Source organism: Syngnathus floridae, chromosome 10 (genome assembly GCF_059516105.1).
Source record: "Syngnathus floridae isolate MCC-2025c chromosome 10, RoL_Sflo_1.0, whole genome shotgun sequence".
NCBI classification, from domain to species: Eukaryota; Metazoa; Chordata; class Actinopteri; order Syngnathiformes; family Syngnathidae; genus Syngnathus; species Syngnathus floridae.
In genome coordinates this window covers 9,693,721-9,713,423 of record NC_142422.1, presented here as the reverse complement: position 1 = coordinate 9,713,423, position 19,703 = coordinate 9,693,721, and the positions used below count along the sequence as shown (strand labels likewise).

The 19,703-nt window shown below is 38.1% G+C and overlaps 1 protein-coding gene across 15 annotated transcripts in view; it reads right to left on the bottom strand.

Annotated features, from left to right (window-relative positions):
• The window catches only part of plecb (plectin b), a 78,022-nt gene that overhangs the window by 21,311 nt on the left and 37,008 nt on the right, over nucleotides 1–19,703 (bottom strand). For 5 of the 15 annotated variants that reach the window (XM_088386065.1, XM_088386071.1, XM_088386058.1 and 2 more), the window contains 8 exons: nucleotides 7,699–7,760; nucleotides 4,366–4,380; nucleotides 3,837–3,926; nucleotides 2,740–2,817; nucleotides 2,533–2,637; nucleotides 1,679–1,845; nucleotides 1,310–1,425; nucleotides 687–790 (listed from right to left, as the gene is read on the bottom strand). In XM_088386065.1, the coding sequence (XP_088242191.1) occupies nucleotides 687–790; nucleotides 1,310–1,425; nucleotides 1,679–1,845; nucleotides 2,533–2,637; nucleotides 2,740–2,817; nucleotides 3,837–3,926; nucleotides 4,366–4,380; nucleotides 7,699–7,760 (737 nt within the window). Of the gene's footprint in view, nucleotides 1–686; nucleotides 791–1,309; nucleotides 1,426–1,678; nucleotides 1,846–2,532; nucleotides 2,638–2,739; nucleotides 2,818–3,836; nucleotides 3,927–4,365; nucleotides 4,381–7,698; nucleotides 7,761–9,293; nucleotides 9,710–19,703 lie in introns of those variants that run through there. The other 10 variants (XM_088386067.1, XM_088386072.1, XM_088386073.1 and 7 more) reach the window with 6 other exon arrangements.

Here is a 19,703-nt window from a genome sequence, read left to right as displayed (position 1 = left end):
CTCATAAATTACATTGTTGAATAGACAATATGTCTAACTAATGTTTTTTGGCATTTCAAAAATGTTTATGTGAGCAGATAACTTCTCCACGTTGCCTCTCATTCTGCCTGCGCTACGCTGGCAATGCTTTACAGCAGGTCTGTTCCTGCCTTTCAGATGTTCTTAAAAATGCAAACTTGCACTGGCAATTCATCTAAGGTATGAATTATGATAAATGTCATGTCATATACTCCTATCACAACTTGCATCACAAGCCGTGCAGCAATTCATCGCATTTGGCAGATGCAATTCTGGTCACGCCCGTTCACATCTGCTCACATCTGGCAGGGCAATCATGAATACGCCTGTTTTTGTACATGCAAACCTGTCAAGACCCAAAATATCACATTTTGTTCTAACACAGAGCATTATTAGTGTTAACATTTTGGAAATACTTTACCAGTAATGTGACATTGTCTTTTCTCAGTATGTCTCAATTTTGGGAAATACAAAAAATGTTCTGCTGGCAGTCTTCTGTTACATGATTCGTGGAACACAAGTAGATGCAGAGTGTGCAGAGCACTGCTTACTTTCACATGAGAGTTATCTTGTAGCAATATGACATTGTGTAACTAACTTACACAGACAGTACGAGATGGCCAGATTTGCGCCATCCCAGACAGATTAAGTTTTTACATTTCACTCACATTAGCTCTCATGGTGTCCTGCACAGCGGCCCGAGGCATGACATCATACAACGAAGACACATAAGTGATGATGGATTTCTCATCAGGGTGGGCAACATCAACATCTGAAATAAAAAGGCAAAATAGCATTATGAGACTCTGTACCATGCAAGTGGTGCAATAACACAAATTCCCAGGAAAGGAAAGGCAGGTTTATTTGCTGACCACGACAATTCAAAGTGCTTTACATAAAACATTGAAAGTATTATGGAAAGACAAACAAAATATTAAGACACTGTAATCGTAATAAAATCATCTAAAATCATTAGATTTAAGTGGAAATAAACCAAGCATCAGACAAGATAAAGTCAAAGAGAAAATGCTGCAAATGTTTGCTATGTTTAATCTGTAGAATCTATCCAGGACTAGAAAATAAAATTTTGTAATTACTCCCTCTTTGTTGGCAAAAGTGTGGTGTGTGAACCTTTTTTCTTTTTTTTCTCCATTGAATATAATTTAGCGTTTAACATTGTTTTTTTCAATCACATCTACAACTCCAAAATGTTCTGGTCTTACAAAAGAAAAAATAATCATAACTTTGTATGATTTTAGAAAGCTTTTAAAAATTTTTAAATCATCTGTACCTTCAGGATCCAGAAGACGTGTCACACCCAGGTCTTTCTCAGCAACGTGGAAGGCCTGTTCTAGGTTCTGCAGGTTGGTCTGGTGATATACTTTGCCCATGTCAATAAGCCTGGGACTAGGAGAACACCGGGGAATTAATAGGAATAAGCCAGAAATGAAAAATTCCAAATGAACTACTTTCACATGCATTTTATAATGAATCAATTTTAATATATTTTTTTTGTTCCGCTAAAATATTAACATTAAGAGGTAAAGCGGTAAATTGAACTTGTCTTGGACCTGTGTCATTATCAAAATAATGGATGATGAGGTGTCATGACAAGCTGTAACCTTAACTGTATTGACAGCAAAAAAGGGAGTAGACTTACTAGTGTTTATGTATGACAGCGTTGAAAAGTTTCCCATCCCTCCAGCTGGTGCTGAAGTTGTCACATCGGAGGCCTTGGTAGCCATCCGTCATCCTCTGAGACCAGAGAAGGAGCTTTTCCTTGGCCGTCATATCTTCAGACTGGCCATTCACCTGAATATCCGAGATCTAAAATAGTACATAGAAATTGTGTAGTTAAACACTGAATGATGGAAAAAATTGGGAATGTGGAAAATAAAATAAGAATTAGTTGATGCCCAAAGTTTGATCAGAATCAATATAGGAAAGCAGGGGTAAAAATTATTTACTCCCATATAATGAAGAGCAGAATACAGTATGATTTATTATTAAGTGGGTTGATTTTTTTTTGTGTGAAATAAGTAATAGATTTGGCTGCCTAAAAATTCTCATCAATTTATTAGACCCCTATTTAATATAACGTTTATGAATGAATCCAATGGTAATAACAAATCATACTTTTCTGCGACAGTTAACACAGCATTACACCATAGCTGCTGGAGATTTTATTTTGGAAGATTTGGGGATATTTGCTTTTGAAATACAAAGCAGGAAGAGGCCTGTATATCTGGGATGTGGGCTCGGCACACCCTACCCTTGAGAGTCAGGCACGATGACTCATACTCACACACCCTCTTACACTGCGTTAGTAAACTATGGTGAATTCTCTGATTGTGGTATGAATTGAATAAGGAGATACGGTTTATTCTCTGAGAACAGTGTGGAAGGGTGCAGTCCATTCTGATTGGTTCCAGACAGTTGGGAAGGCCCAGATGATAGGTGTAGATCCCAGAGGTGGCGGGATGGAGCGATAAAATTATAAAACACAACACTGACAGCGGAGGAGACCTGGAAGTGTAAGATGATGGTCCATATTAACCCAAGGGTCAACTTGGGGTTCCCGTCTGCAATGTCATCGTTTCTGATGTTAACAAGCTTGACCTGGTGACCAAAAATAAACAAGAAGCAATCATTTGATCAGAAAATTTAATCACGGGGCAAACAATTTACATTTGTACGTTGATTAAATTTGATATATTTTACCTGACGGTGTTTGAGGAAGTCCAGTGCTATTTGTACATTCTGCAGTTTGTGGAATCTCATGCGGCCTTTCTCTCTGGGCTGAAGTGAACAGAGAACACACTTTAAGCATAGAGTGACAAAACAATGCTAAACCAAAATTTTCATGCTTGCATTAAAAAATTTGTGCAGTTGTTTGGTTCTTTTACTAACTTTTTCACAGCAGTCATTATTAAAACACTAACTTATTGAAACATTACGAGATATAATAAATTCAGCTGATCAGTATAAGAAGGTTGTATGTTCCAGCAATTGCTTATGGATGAGGGGAGGTCATGCTATAGACTTCGCACTTTATTTTGAGTTTTCATATTTTTTCTGTTGTCTTCTAATGTTGAGGTATTGTAAAACAAACAAAGACAAGACAAAAGACAAACAACAAATAATAAAAAATCTCTAGGAAGGCATAAGGAAATTATGGGGGAATGTGGGACATGACGAGCCAGTTTATAAACCCACTCACCAACTGAACTCTCCTGAGAATGTTTTTCTCCCTCAGCTAGCTCCAAGAGGAGCAATGCAAAAAGAGCCAGATGGCAATGATCAGTTCATACAGAGAAAGGTTAAAGGGAGGCAAACGGGAGGTGAGGGAGAAGAGGGAGAACAGGAGCTGAGCTCTGGATGCAACAGGCGATCAAAAACAAAGGCCAAAGTTCACTATCATATTCACTTCTGACCACTGACCAAAAAACATTCTAATATTAGCAAGGATAAGCATTTGACCACATTTGCTTGAATTGGAGGAAATGTTTTAACTCTCACATTAATCATATGTTTAAAAACACAATTTTAGATTCATGTTTTTAATTCATGTATTTGATTATAATACATTGAGCATAATCATTTTGCAGAGTTGTTTCGGAGCAGAGGTCATTCGGTTCCTTTTTAAGGCCGCTAACGAGTTGACACTAAATCCACGCTGACTTACTAATTATAGTTGCAGCCAAGTAGTGCACTACGTAGATGACTAAATATATCATAAGTATGATAAAACTGACAAACTATACTAACAAAAATTTATTGCTTCAGATCAAATTTTAGAGAGATACAGCAATACTGACCAGTTTTTCTCCAGAGAGGACCTCAAGCAATGAGATCAGATTATGTCCATCTCGAAGGTCCTCGTACAGATCTGACACATGACGCTGGGCCTACCAGAAGAAACACAACAAAATATGAGCAACGGTGTGACAAAAGTTATACAAGTATATCTTGAGGAGGACCGTACAGCAGTTATATTAGTTAATTTAAACTAATTGGAAATAGCTTATTTGGGTAAGAATTCCCCTAGAGCTTTTTGTGCCAGTTCAATTATACATAGTAACTATGTAAGCGACTCAAGTCTGAGCACTCTTAAAATTGCAGGAAAAAAAAGTGAGCAATCTGTTAAATCAGACTGGCTAAAACCAAAATTGTAATTCACTTTTCAAAAGTGTTCAGACAAGTTGGAAGGTGAGCAATGTGAAGACGTGATTTGAAAACTGAGCACACACGGTGAATGTGGGGGCTGTCACAATGCAAGTACTGTATTAGCCATTTTCTAGTCCACACATGTTAAGAAGAGCTAAACTAAAACATGCCGGTACCTACCTCTGCTCTCCAGGGCTAAATAGAGAGATTAAAACAGATGAGTAATGTACAAAAGGAATGAAAACAGGTTAGTGCTAGAAAAATCTAAATTGAAAGTGCCAAATGCAGTATGATGTATAGACTGTAGGTTTAGAACTGATTATTTGGTTGTATGCAAGATAACAGAAGGTAAGAGAGAGACATTTTGAGTAGCCTTGTCAAAGACTAAATATTACTAAAGGATAGGATTGTTTGGTCTTGTAGTAACCTCAGCCCCTAAATGGAATGAAACAAATTTGCCCTTACAAGTTAGAACAGCAAATGATTCATTTAGGCAAGAATTTAAACTACGCTGGGCATAGCGGCCACCAGGATTCACTGTTCTCACAATCCAATTGTTTCTTAAGACATAAACAACACGGTATTCGTTATAATATGCAACAACATTTTAGTCCTAGGAATGACTTTTTCATTTTTATTGACTTGCAAGTATTCTAGTACAAAGTTGCATTTCCATTATGCTAATGATATGATATAGGGGGTTGTTGCCCTGTCCTGTTTAAAGCTGTTATGCTTTTCTTCACTTGAATACCAGCATAATGTGTGTGGATTCAACATGATCAGCAGGCCTCAAAGTCAAGTATTTTGCTCTCGGGGTGAAAATCATTCACAAAAGAAAATTGATGGGCCCTCAAACTTGTCACCAGCTACTCTGTCATCAAGTACCTAATATGCCCTGCACTTGACATTAAGTAAACATTACTTGACGTAATCGTCTACAACTCATTGAATGAGCAAGGAAAACTCCGCTATGACTCTTTCGGGCCTCTCCTTACCACACCCAAACTATAGGGTGTCCTGGAGCCCACCATTTAACTATCACTATCAATCACTTTGTCAGTTTAACCTTAGCACAGCATTCCATACTGTTAACACATTCCTGTTGGTAAAATAGGACAAAAAAATCTCCTACTTTTAATTACAGATGCAGATTTATAAGATAAGATTTTTTTGTCCTATTTTACCAAATTAAGTTGACAGGCAATAGTCACAAAGTAATTGTAGAGTAAGTTACAACTTAACAATGGCTTGTCTTAAGATGCAGTACCAACTTTGTCTAAACTGCAATTTGAAATGGCTAAACAACTTGCCTGAAGAACTCTTTAAAAAATGTGTGTAAAAAAATCTGCATGCTTCAGTGTCTCTTGCAGTTTATGGGCCAGCATGCAAGTACCCACCTAAACCTTGCTCAGCACATGTGCTACTGTTGGCTTCAACAACTAAAAGCACATAATTTTACTTCTTAGAGGGAACTAACATAATCCAGATGTCTATTGAGTCACATTCCATAGTAGTTTGAAGTGTTACACAGTACGTGTAACAAGAATGCACGAGTGCATGTGATAGCACGATATGTTAGTGCTGCACTCACATAAAAAGGAAAAAAACAATCTCGTGCCAGCCATCTTGTTCCATTCCTCAGGGATATACATAACAATTAAGCACTTAATGCCACAAGGCTAAAGATATATTACTGCCAATTGTAGCGTTTACAAAGACAAGTGACACAATGATGGATATTTTCAGTACGATAAGGGTGGGGGTTGTTTTATTGAAGCAAATACTTTACTCAAGAGAAACTTCAGAGGGCCCTCCTAGATTGTTCACACTCAGGAATTACTGTATCCATTTATTAGGTAGCTTTCAGGGTTCAGTTTAAGTATAAAAAGTGGAGAAGGTGACAGTGGACGGATGGTTTCCACAGATGACTAAATAGGCTTCTAGCGAGTCATTTGCGGCGGTAGTGATGTTAAAGATGGGAAACGACTAACCAGCGAGGGTGTAAAAAAAAGTGACTGGACAGAGAAATGCAAAATTCAGCTTTATCTGTAGAACTGGGCAACTTCATTTGTATAATAAAAAATTGTAATATTTAATAAATCTAAAATGTAAATTTAATTGTGCTTTTATAAATCTTTTTAACACACATCTTTGGAAAACATCTTTTGCAGCTAGGATTTTTTTCCTTGGGGGAGCCATGGTAGCCAAGGGTATCTCAGGATATCCACAAAACAAATAAAAAAATTACAAGCCCTAAAATTCTTCAGATAAACTGATGAAGTTCACTATGTGTTACCTACAGGAGACGGCGGAAAATAATTCCCGGTAAAATTGAAAAAAACTAAAAAGATTATCTGGCTTGGCATCCAGGGTCCAAGCATGTTCCGATGGGGCAGTGCCCCCGGGGACTGCCCTACTGGCTATTTGTAAAGTTATTAATAGCTGTATATAGGTTTTGGCAATACTGAATATTGAGATGTTTTATTTCCTTGAAATACACCCAGGTATTCGGTGTTATTTCAGATCATGCTTTAAATGTTTAAGGGTCAATTTATTAACTTCCTCACATCTGAGTTTCAACACTCTTAACACTGAGCATTGCATCCTGTACTCAAAAATCAGTGCAATGATGTGTTAATAAAGAAAAAAAAAACTACATCTTCAATGTCGTAGATGTAGACAATAACATTATTTTAGTATTGTGTTCTCCTACCCCAGCCTTAAGGTTTTAAGACAAAACAATAGCAATACTCCTGACAACTAAGTTCAATTTTCTTCTTGCGGATCACTAACATTTTATTATACGGACACAATGTTGCCCATAATGTATGTTCTATACAGTGATCCCTCGCCACTTTGCGCTTCACCTTTTGTGAATGCATTGCTTCACGGGTTTATAAGTGATGGAACAACGGCATTTAAATACACACTGATAGCACAGGCGTGCCTCTGAGCAAGTGCGTCACTGCGAACATCAAAGAGTTCAAGCACAGGAGGGGGCAGCCGGCCACGCGCACCAACGGTGCAACCAGTCGGGACCCGTGACAATATCATGTGTTTGTTTTATTTACTGTACATGCACAGAACAGTGTGGGAATGGTTATTAAGGGAATAAGAAAGATTTATGTCATGTAAAAGTATTGGGGAGGGTTTAATATTGTGTACTGGACCACAAGCCAACGGAAGATTTATGCACAACCGTGACTAACTTTAGTTTTGCTATGCCTGATGTCCCCTCGGTTAGTGTAGTGTGGCAATTCTAAAGATGGACACTTTGCATTGCTTTGGAAGGTAAACCATAATTCTAATTAACTTACAATACGCCCGTGCACTCTAGCAGCCAACAAGAAACACTACGTGTTGGAAATGTGGTGTTTAAAATTCTAAATGTATATACCGTTTCTACTTCACAGAATTTTGTTTGTCGCGGGTGGTTCTGGAACGCCTCTCCCGCAAAAAACGAGGGATCACTGTACAGTGATTATCACATGACAGTTTGAAGAATGGATTTACCTTAATCAAGTGCTTGTTCACCCATTTTGTGAAGGTCTTTTTCTGTACTCGATCTCGTTCATCTGAAAAACACAGAAACCACAACGAAAACATCAGAATATATCATGACCAGTCTATTGATGTAAACTTCCTGCCGAGCTGTCAGATGGGGAAATAAAATGTCCTACTGTATGACTGTGTTCCTTGAAACCTTACAGCTGATACATTAAATTTGTTTATATGGAGAAAGCGAACCAAAAGTTGTGGTTGCTAAGGTGTGTTTCATTTCACGGCAAACACAATTTGTCAATAGGTGGGTGGAAAATACCAGAAAATGCATTATTCTGTTTTAATCAGACAGCATCAGTGTACATGTTTGCCCCATTGTCTCAAAGGAAGTATATTAAAATGTCTACGCTTGATTAATGTTTTAACATACTTCCACTATATGACATAACATAGCACCAAGTGCAGGAAGCAATTTTTCAACAAGACACAGCAAGACCCAGATACGGAACACACCCATTAATGCAACTCCACTACCTGCATTGACCCACCACCTGTTGTGTCTCTTTGAGAGAACAAGAAAAAAACACAGGGTGTGTTTTACCAACCTTTATTATTCTGACTGCTCTAAACTATTAAGGCTACAATAATGTTACTCACCAGAATGGTAGAGTGACGTCTAAACCTTAACCTTGTATTAAGAACAGGTTGTGGAAATGCTTACACCCCATGCAACTAGTGACTCTTCTTCCTAGAATTTTTGACTCACACAGCAAGTCCCAGAGTGAACTATGGCCATCAATATAAAGTCATTTATCTTATCAGTTGCAAGAGAGTGTTATGTCTACAGCATAGTGACACACCTAGTAACGGGTAAGCAAAGGGCCCTCTCCACAGTGGATGTCAAAATGCTCCCATATTTTCCTTATAGTAATTACTACTCATAGATTACTGTACTCTATATAACTTGGAAGAAGTGAACACTACTTGAATCAATTTCCTGGGGAAAATTAAGATTTTTTTCCGTGGACTTTATTGAGCTTGGCACATGTGGTCAATGCATTCTACCCCCATTGCGTTACCCTGTTTCCACTGCTGCATGCTGACATGACTTTATAAATGCAGGATGAGCTTGTTGATAGGGACACAAGCAAGTTTCCAGATATGAAACTCAAATCAGTCTAACAGCTAACAATATTTTAACCGGCTATCAGTCCGGAGTGTGACACAAGGGAAACGTCAACAGCAGCAAAGTACCGTATTTCACTACTGCATGGAATGACTTACGCATTTATCTCGTGAATAGCCCACTTGGCATATCACACAAGAGCACGGTTTTACTGACCTAAAACTTGTATAAATCAAATAATCATAGAGTATTTGTTAAACTTGTATAAATCAGATAATTATAGAGTCTTTGTTTTGAAGATAAAAATTCAACTGGTACCCAGCCAAGTAAGCGACAAAGAAAAATGGTCGGATGCTGCACAACAACATATGACCGGTTCACACAATGTAAGCTCAAGGCAGTACCTTTTACACACTATATAAATAGTTTTTTCAAAACAGTAGTACCGTGTTTGAAAGGCATTAACTTCGCATACTGGTACCTTTCCTGGTGTCCATAGCCTTCAACATCCCCTGGTAATAGATTTCATCTGAGGGCATCCTCTCTCTGCCCATGCTGTCAGATGAAAAATTCCTGTACCGCTGATGTGGAGATGCCATTGTTGAATAATATTCCTAATTTCAAAATATTATTGGTGACTGGTTGCCAAAATTATCTTAAAATTGATGCTATCTGTCCTTTGGTTTGTCCCAGCAGTCCCGTGCCCCAGGTACGCTCACTACTTCGAAATCTACCAATTACTCCTCTCTTGCCTTTCAACCTCCCCACTCCCTGACAGGGTTCAGTTTTCCCCTTCTTGATCCTCCTTGTGTGTTTTTCTCTTCCCTTTTCTCCGCTCAACCAGTCCCTTTCATAGTAAATGGTGCCTGTGGGCTATAAAGTTCAGGCCTGTCTTCCTATGTGTCGTTCCCAGTGTGTATTTAGTGGAGGACATTGTGGGTAGGGCTCTAAACACACCCTAAGATAGAAAAGGAGGGAGGCGGGAGAAGTGTGGCAACAAACGTGTACTATCCCTTAATGGTACCATTTCCTAAAAAATATGACACACACACACCCTCTAGATGAGTCATAACGCCTATTGCAGCACATTTATATAGAGATAGCCCCTGCTATTCAGAGCCAATAAGGGTATGACGCGAAGAGTTAAAATCCATAGATAAGTGGCTTCTTAAAATTAAGTTTGTAATTACATATAGATGCCACCAGATGGCAGCAAAGCCCTAAACACAAAGATCATAAAGTATCAACACGACTGTCTTCATCCAGCTAGTACAAAATTTTGAAATCATATATAGCAGCATTCAGTCGGTAAATAATCTAATAAACAAGATTTTCACACAAAGTCCAACGGTTCAAACCGCAACCCTGGTGACCATGTTGAAGTGTCCTTGAGCAAGACATTGAAACCTATTTTGCTCTGGCTAAGGCCTGGCAGTGCCTTGCATGGCAGCCACCTCCCACTGGTGTATGATCCCGATTTTGTTGTATACTAGTTGTACATTGACAATAAATGCATTGTTGTTCTTTTAATGGTATACAGTGTAATCTCAAAAGTATTTATGGTATTGGTGAGTACTCAAATGTGAATATTCTAATTGGTATCGGTCAGAAAAACAGTTCTATTGAACAACCCAATAAATTAATTTTGAGTTGTTTTATGAACATTTCACGATATGGTTTGTTGGACTGACAGCAGGGTGTTTTCTGTTAGCTTCCCATTTTTGTATCATATTTTCACACCTTTTCTGACATCAAAATATGAGGCAACCAAAGCCATTTTCTAAGGGGCAAAGTATTAAACCCAACCTGTACAAACATGAAGGTGCTGCATGTGTCAGTGTGGTTCGGGCTGGGTGTGGATTTATTAGCTCATTTTGAGCTACGTTTTTAACATCAAGAGACACACCCTTCCATTCAATGTCTAGGCAAGCTCAGGAATTAAGGAGTGGTGCATGGGTGAGCCAAAAAAGGAAAATAATCATGATTTTTTTCTAAAAGGAATTCAAGATGCATGCACTATTGTAACTGACATTGCTTATGCAGTTATAGTTTGTTTTAATGAATGTTGCCATGAAACCTGATGATTATGTGCCTGATCATACAGAACTGTACGTACATTACAAACAGCAGAAACACATTAATATGTAGGAACTACACAAAAAAATTGTAAACAACTTTTCTCGACTCGAGTATTTTTTATAACCGAGTTAATCATTAAGAAATTGGTCAACTGTGTCGAATCACTAAAGAATGGTAAGAATAGTAACAAAACAGTGCTTGATTTTGAGAGCACATTCTACTAAATGCTTATAAGAAGACGTTGACTTCAGAGCTGGCTTTGAAAATGGAATTTATTCTTTGAGCATCTCACATGAGGGGTCACCTCGGAAAGTCATGTTCCAATGGCTCAGGTTTTACACGCTTTTCCTGGCACAACCCTCCCATTTCTCCTGGCTTGGACCATTAATGGCCCTCTCTTGTGACTGGGTGCATTAGCAATAAATTGTACCTATTGAAGCTGCATGAAAAGAAACTATAGTCTGTATACCCTGACCCGTCAGTGTAAAAACTAGAGCTACTTATTGGAAACTCTGAGGACACCCAAATCATAGTCGAAAAAGATACAGAGAGTGTGGAACACTGTCGTCATGAGCTCTTTCCTCCACAAAGGAGACGTATCATTAAGGTCTCAAAATGCCTATTACTCGACTCTATCAGGCTTTATTAAAACCAGATGGAGCACCCTGGTCTGATAGAAGCAGTCAGAACTTGGGGAAATTTGAAGGGTTTTCACTATATTACAAATTATACCACACGGCAATTTATTTTATGACTTACATGCATTTTGTTACTTGTATGATTATATTTTGACCTTCACAAGCATAGGAGCAATACTGGTCTCCTGATTTTATATCAGTGGAATTGATCCAAACAGTATTCTCTGGTTCGGTCTAATTTCAATGCGTTTTCAAGTAAAAAATAAGCCTAAATTAACTCAGTACTGTGTGACTCCCATGACAGATTGTACTCTCTTTATCTGTTGCTATTGTTGGAATGCTATGATGTTTTGTACACACAGTCCACAGATGATGAGGCTATACCGTTTAAATTAGGACTTGTAAAGTCATAGAAAACACACTAGTGGTTTTTCACTGAAATCTGGATGCTGGCCTTGGCTGTTCATTATTTGATGTTTTCCAAACCGATCCCTTGCTGCAGAACACTGGCGTGGATTTATTACGTTACACATATTGCTGGACTCATGTTTCTTGGATAACGACATGTCTTCACTGGTTCATTCAGGTGAGAGTGTAAATAATATTGCATTATCTGGCCAACCACACCTCAGTCATAGAAAAGGAATGTCGATAAAAGTAGGTGTGATCCAAACACACCCTCGGGATTACATTACATAGATATATTTCTGAAAAGTGGAGGAGAATTTTGGGAAAACAAAGGCAGGACAAGGCCGGTAGCACATAAAGCGTATCACATACCAGTCCAAGTTCACTGTTTGATTGTGAAATTGGTGAATGGTTCCATTGATGAAATTAACTCCACAAATGTATCCATATTCTCCCCAAATGTGTTTGGGTTCTTACTTGCCCATGTACCACTCATCTATGTAATTTTGGAAAATCCAGGGTTCTACATTCACAATGGCCCGGAAGCCTGGGGCCACTACGTGACTGTGTTGGGCCTGTTTGTTGACACTGGGCCAAGCTGGAGTCTCCTGTTACCACCCTAACCCACTCCAACCTGATGGCAGACATGTGAGTGAGATGCCCAAATTCAATGTAACAATTCTCCTAAAACTTTATTAAACTCAACAAGCATTTGGATTAGACACAACAGCTGAATTTTAAAATAGCCCAGCTCTGACTTGCAGAGGCCTGGAAAGCCACCAAGCGTCAGGCTGTCCATCATGTCGGTCGTTAAAACAGATCTATTTAGCTTGGACAGGTATGCAATGCCGCAGCGTACAAAGCTGAGGGTGGTGTTCTCTCGTTTGGCCTTAAAAGAGTATCAAATGTCGCCCTCTGCAGGTCAGGGCATAATATAGTATCTCTTCACCAAGGCTGAAAGTAAAATAAGATTATGTGATGTTTCCATCCATTTTGAAACGAGATTGAAAAAGTATTAATAATACATAATGTATAGTATATATATTTACTTTTTTTGAAAGTATTCTCTTCCAGCCTGACAAAAACTGCAGGGCCATTTTTCACTTAACAAAAGGCTCATAAAACGTCTCTGGTCACTTACGTTCTTAAATGCTGAATTATTTAATTTGGCCGCCAAGATCACTACAAAAAATGCAGACATATTTGCATGGTTCCACTGTAGCATTGCTTTTCATTTAGTCATTCAGGGCTAGCAAATATATCTAATTAAAATGGAGACAAAATATGCCAAATAGCTTAAATAGTTTATATGTGTCATCTGTTATTGAGAAAAATAGGACAGCACACAACTTCGATCTGACTAAGTTATTACTGTGTTGTTTTTCATGTCTGACAGGCTTGCCATGGAGATTTAAAAAACAACTACATTTTGCCCACTAGATAGCGATAGTACAGCCACAACCAACCAACACTTCAGAAAGTAAAGCAAATAGTCATTAAAATTATTAGTAATTAACCTTTTTCACTGCACTTTTTTTAGCCTTAACCTTTTTAATATTTGTTTTCACATAAACAGTATTAGTGTGATGCTGTACAGATTTGTCATATTCTAGTCTACAGCTATTCATTTACAAGAAAACAAAGAATATCTAGTGGGTTAATTTCCAACTTAAAGTCAGCGACATCCATGAATACTGCAGGATATAATTAGATCTATATATCCAAACTATATTAATATCAACTATGCTCATTACATATGTGTATGTTGTGATTTGCGTGAGACAGTCGTATTCTATTTAATTGTTGCAATTAATATGTCTACAGCTGCAGGCAAAATCTCACCACTCGATGCATTCCTTTTCAAAGCCTTGTGGCGCTTTAACCGATTAAAGGCCTCCATTGAAATACTATACTTGAAATTTAACATCATAGAAAAGTTCATTTATATCATCAGACTTTTTTTCAAACTTAGTAATTAATTCATTCACGCTGGAACCTATAAACCTAAATATATAAACTACACCATGCAGTTATGGAATTAATTTTACATGTTCTGCCATGAGTAATAATCACAAATGAAAGTTTATGGTCGGATTTACTAGGATCCCAAATAAACTTTGTATTCTTGATGACTGCTGTTGGTGGGCGTGTTACACGTGATTTACTAATATTGTGATATTTTAGTAAGATCCCAAATACCGGGGGCTAAAATTGCAATTGGACTCAGCATTTTTTATTTGATTTAACTCACCTCGAGTCCATTGCAAGTGGTTGTATGCGCGTACCCTGCCTTACATTATGTTTAAAACTTGGAAAGCAGACCTGGGAAATGACCCTGGGAGAGGCCAGCACCAGTTGTCCCAGTGCGGTGATATGAGCCACTTGACAGACAGAATATGTCATGAATATGAATGTGGGATATGCATTAGCATGACTCCTCGTGACTGGTTCCAAGTCGGTCATTAGATCATTTTTGCATGCACAAACCTTAAGGTAATCAAGCCCTATGTGTACTTAAATAAGAAGACTCCTTTGAATAACAAACACTGGAGCCAGTCAACTTTAGGATATGACAATTTACGATGGGGTTCTGACCTCATACTGTAGGACTAAAAGGAAAGTCATCTAAATATGCTGAATTTTCTTCCTTCAAGTCAGTGATCTCTGAACTGGAACTTTAAACTGATCGTCTAATCATATAGTTGTCATATTCACCCTCAATAAGAGAGCAAACTCTTTTACAAGGGCAGGAAAATTAGGGCTTTTTGATGGAAATTCCCAGTATACCAAATATAGACAAAATCTACTGATGCAAAATAAAACATGACAAATTAAGAACTCTACTGACTACTTTAAAACAAGTCATACTGGTATTGCACAAACTGGGAACAATGATTCCCAGTTTTCAGTTTTAGTCTTTGTATTGTAAATAATTTTAACATCTTATTAAATCAGTACTTAACTGACATGAGGCTTAGTTCATGTTTGAGGTTTGCTTATCTTATGTGCTAGACAGTTTGTTGATTGATCAACAGAGAATTGTCATTTCTCAGAAAAAAATTGGAATGGAATGTGGCAGAACACAAGGCACACCTTTTCTCTTGTTTTTTTGTTTACAGTTGGCACATTCCACATTGTTGAATGACTCAGTGGGTTACACTGTGTCTGCCGCTCATTGTATTTGTTCACCTGAAAATGCACACCGTTCCAAATTATGTTGCGATGAGCTAAATGCTACCAAACTGAACAACCCCTGTCGGATTTACTTATCAGGTTTCACTCACTTGCTGCTGCAACAGACAGCAGTCGACATATGTATTCCCTTTTACATGGCGTTGTTCCACCTTGGTCATAGAAGAATGTTAATGTCCATGTTCTCACATTCACATCCACAACACGACACATTGGATACAAGCTGAAGCAGTGCTGAGGATGAGGACATAAAATCCCCAGAGTTTGTCATTACTCATTCACAGCTGCAATAGATGATAGTTTTCACTCAAGGCCGAGCTGTCAACATGCAGATTGTATCTCTAAAAGACCTGAGAGCCGAGTTCTAGGTATCATGGTCATCCATTTGTGTGACTCCATCGTGTGTTGTGTTGTGTAAAATTAATATTCACAAAGGATGAACGTAAATCAACCAATCGTAAATTGCTTCATCGTATATGTGAGTTTAGTCACATTCTGATAATAATAAATGTGCTCACATAAGAGAAACCACTCTCAGACGGCATAGTATATTTTAATTAATTACTGGTACTTGTTTTGAAAACAATGTAATGCCGCTGAGGGGTTTTCAGAGAAAGACACACAGACAGCATTTTAGCACTAAGCAAACATGATCAAACCGGTTTGGGAAGCAGGGTTGTTGTCGAGCTGTCATCTACAATCCTGCTGTAAAAAGGCCTGCCAGTGTGTGCTCTGTTGCAATCCTATCAGTGCCACACATGCCTCTGCATCACGACACCAATAAAGTCAGCTATGTATTATCATAATGACAGTTATTATTTGCAATAGCAATTAAAAGCAGGCATTACTATAAGATCTTACAGGCACAATATGACACTAAGCTGTCACAAGACAATCTAACAAATTCCCCCTACACATACACACACCATCATCATCATCATAATAATAATTGTACAGTCACATAAAAGTCATATTTAGCATACTGGACTGAATGTTTGAGAATGTTCAGAAAAAACAAAACAATATAATACTCTTGTATGTAAACACGTTCTCTGTTGACTATTGCAAAATGTTTGTGACTAATTCTACCGTAACTTGCATCATTCTTAATTTGTTAAAATCCAAGTTCTAAAATCTAATGAGTGTCAGTAAGTGCTCAACCACTACGAATATATGGAATGTGGGGCCTAAGGGGCTTGCAGGCATTTTTGGAACAGAAGGTAAAACAAATGAGGATAGGAGCCTGGTTAGTGGTGACAGGTGGGGAATTCCTCTTTGGAGGAGGGGGTCAAAGAACACTGTGATGGCACGGGTGTGGCTTTTTAAGGAGACCCTGTGGAAGAATCCCTGCTGTTTTCTCCACCCTGAAATTGCCCATCATTTTATTTATTCAGCTGTTTTCAAGACCTTTGTGACAAATGGCACACAGGCCAAACCCTCCTCTTTCAAAGTATTCTGAGCAGTGACGACCTAAATCCTGGTTTAGCTGTTATCTCTATTGTACCATTCACATCTATTTCAGGTGCAGCTGTTCCAGTTTTTCTGACACACCACTGAGTGTTGTTCTAATATCGACCATCTGATGGGATGACCTTTTTCTTCCTGTGTGAGATTCTGGAGAAAAAGCATGATTGGACTGTGATCCTACGTGACAACACCCTCATAATGTAAGATATATTATCAGACAAGAGTGACGTGGATTGGTTTATCTTGTATTAGGTGACACAAACTTGCAGGCCCTCACATGATCATCACCATAATAATAAACAAGTGTAATCGCTGTGATGCCATTAAGCTTGTTTTAATAACATAATAAAGATACATGCACACATTCCATCTGTCCAGCATTTCACAATAAACAGAAATAATTCAGAATATCGTACACACTTGTTGGCTTAGTTGCTTCTGTTGGCAACAAACAGAGTTCCTAAAAGTAGCAAGGGGAGCACGTTAGGCTGGTGGGCGGTGGCTTTGGTCCAGTGTCCCCCATTGACACACTATTAAATGAAATAAAGCAGTAGGGCAGCCAACCTTAATTCAATGCTTTAAATGTGACACGGAATGTGAGCAGCAATAGCAGCCAGCTGGCATGCAATGCGAACACACATATACGTAAGAAGGGTATCTGTGTTGTGTTCGTGTTAATATGTGAGGGAGCACCGGGACCACAAGACTGTCTTTCACCTTGTATTTGCCAACAAAATTCTGACAGCTCGACAAACAGGCAAGGCAGAGAGACCACACTCTACACAGACACCACAGCAACGCCAATCTGGTAACCTACCAGGTATGATCTTCATCTAAGAGACGATACAGAGAAGAACAGGAAGACGAAGAACACAAGAACTGAACAGGACTGAGGGGGGACGGACAGGACAGAAGAGGCTGCTGTTTGTTTGCTCTGAACTGCCTTGTTTCTCCCTTGGGTTGAATTTTGACAGGCGGCGCCTGCTGCTTAGATCCGTCAGCCTGCTCTTCTGTGGCTAGGGGAGGAGGGACGACCCCAAGCCTGGGGAAAAGGGCAGGGGCTAAGGGCTAAGAGGGCTGGATGTTCGGGTAGAAAGGGTTGGGGCTAACTCGGGGCTAATAATATCTACCACTGCCAGATGATCACATCGTGTCACAGTTAGAAAGTGATGGAAGCACTCTGGCAGGACATTTGGCAAATTTGCCCCTGGAGATGCGAAAACAATCAGATGGCCGCCCCATCTCAAAATACCAATGATGATAAAATACATTAATCCAATTAAAATATAATGGATGAGGTTTGCTCTATTTACGTCAGACACAGTGTGCCTTATGTGTATTTGTGAACAAATCCAGTGCCAATATGGGACCGAAAAACAAATGTAACCATCAATGTAGCAAATTTTGTGTTTCCAAGTATATTGTCCTTTTAGTTCACAAATGAATGCCACAGAATACCAATTCCAATTTAAACTCTGCCACTCATGCTTCTCACGGCAAAATTGTTCAGTTTACTCATGGCCTCTGGTGTTAATCCCATATTCCTTCTGGGAATACAGCAATGCACAAACAATATCTAAATATAGTGTTTTTGTTTTACAAGACATGATGAATTAGGGAATTGTCAACACTTCCCCTTGCTCTGCAATGTTAAAAGTAATTTAATACTGTGTCTTGGGAACAGACCTGAAATGTACAATGCTTTATATGTGAATGCATATAGAGTCCACCTATATGTAGAAACCATGTGGGGGCTTTCCAAGGAACTGTAGGAGGCATGTCACGGACCTCCCTAGTTGCCTTTCTACAGAGGCCTCATACACATACCATAAATGTATTTTCAGCACGTGTTCATGTGGAACTATGTTTTCATTGACACTCATTGGCAAAGGGTAAAGAGATAAGTGTACTAAGGATAATTTCATCCAACAAAATAACGAACACATGTAATCTTTACGTAAAAGAAAGGTATTATTTCAATGTGAACACAACTGAAGTAGCCTCACTAAGCTTCTGACGTTATTCTGGGACATGACTAAAGTCATAAGCATTTTGACTGAACCCACAATTATTTCCAGATGCTATTGATCTTTTTCATCTGTATAGTTGATACAGACTTAACCTCTCTTTTGCTGTATAATAATTGCTGTCTTGCCTTGCATCTAAGCATTTTTGTCTGCAGCAGGACTCAAATAATAACTTTTTGGCTCCAAAACCCAAGCCTTATCAAATAAGTTATGGCAGCCCCAAAAGTTCAATAATTGTAACATGACTGTCTTGCCCTGCTCAGGCAGTAAATGGGAAGCAGAGAAGCACTCTATGATCTTTATCTGCCATGGGACTCAAATGGTAACTTGAGTTTTCATTATAGTGCACACTTTATCTATATAAACACACAATACATATTGATTGAAAAAAACAAAAATGCATCTGTGAAATTGCCTGTGTATAATAATAATAATAATAATAATTATTATTACTATTATTGAAATATTATTATTATTATGCGATTGTTTCAAATATTTTTTCCAAAATTAATATTTTTATCTAAAACTGTAAAGTTCAACATAAATGCACTTTCAAAATATTTTCTTAATGGCTTTGTGTGCACCTTAATGTATTTTTAACCCTGATTTAAATAATGTATTTAAATGTTTGTCTAGCAAATCAAATGTTTGAAATATTTTCATTTCACTTATAATTTTGACCTCTTCAATCTTGTGCAATACATATTTTACCATTTGTTGTAACCCTAACCCTTAATTCATATATATATTAGTAAATAAATCATATTGATATGGTATTTATGCATATATATTATATTATAAATTGTCATTATTATTATTATCATTATCATTAATAGTAGTAGTAGTAGAGGTAGTACTAGTATGAAAACCTGATGAAAATTTGAAAACCTTGGGCAGCGTCAGAATACATTGCAAAAACATTTAGTTGCATCTCTGATTTAAACATTCTGTAAAATCAGACTGTCAGTGGTCAACTGTTTCTGTTTTTTAATTCAAACCCTTAAATTTGTGAATAGTTTTGTTTTTGAACCAGTATGATGCAATAGTACAAATAAAAGGCACTGAGCTGCACCATAGTGT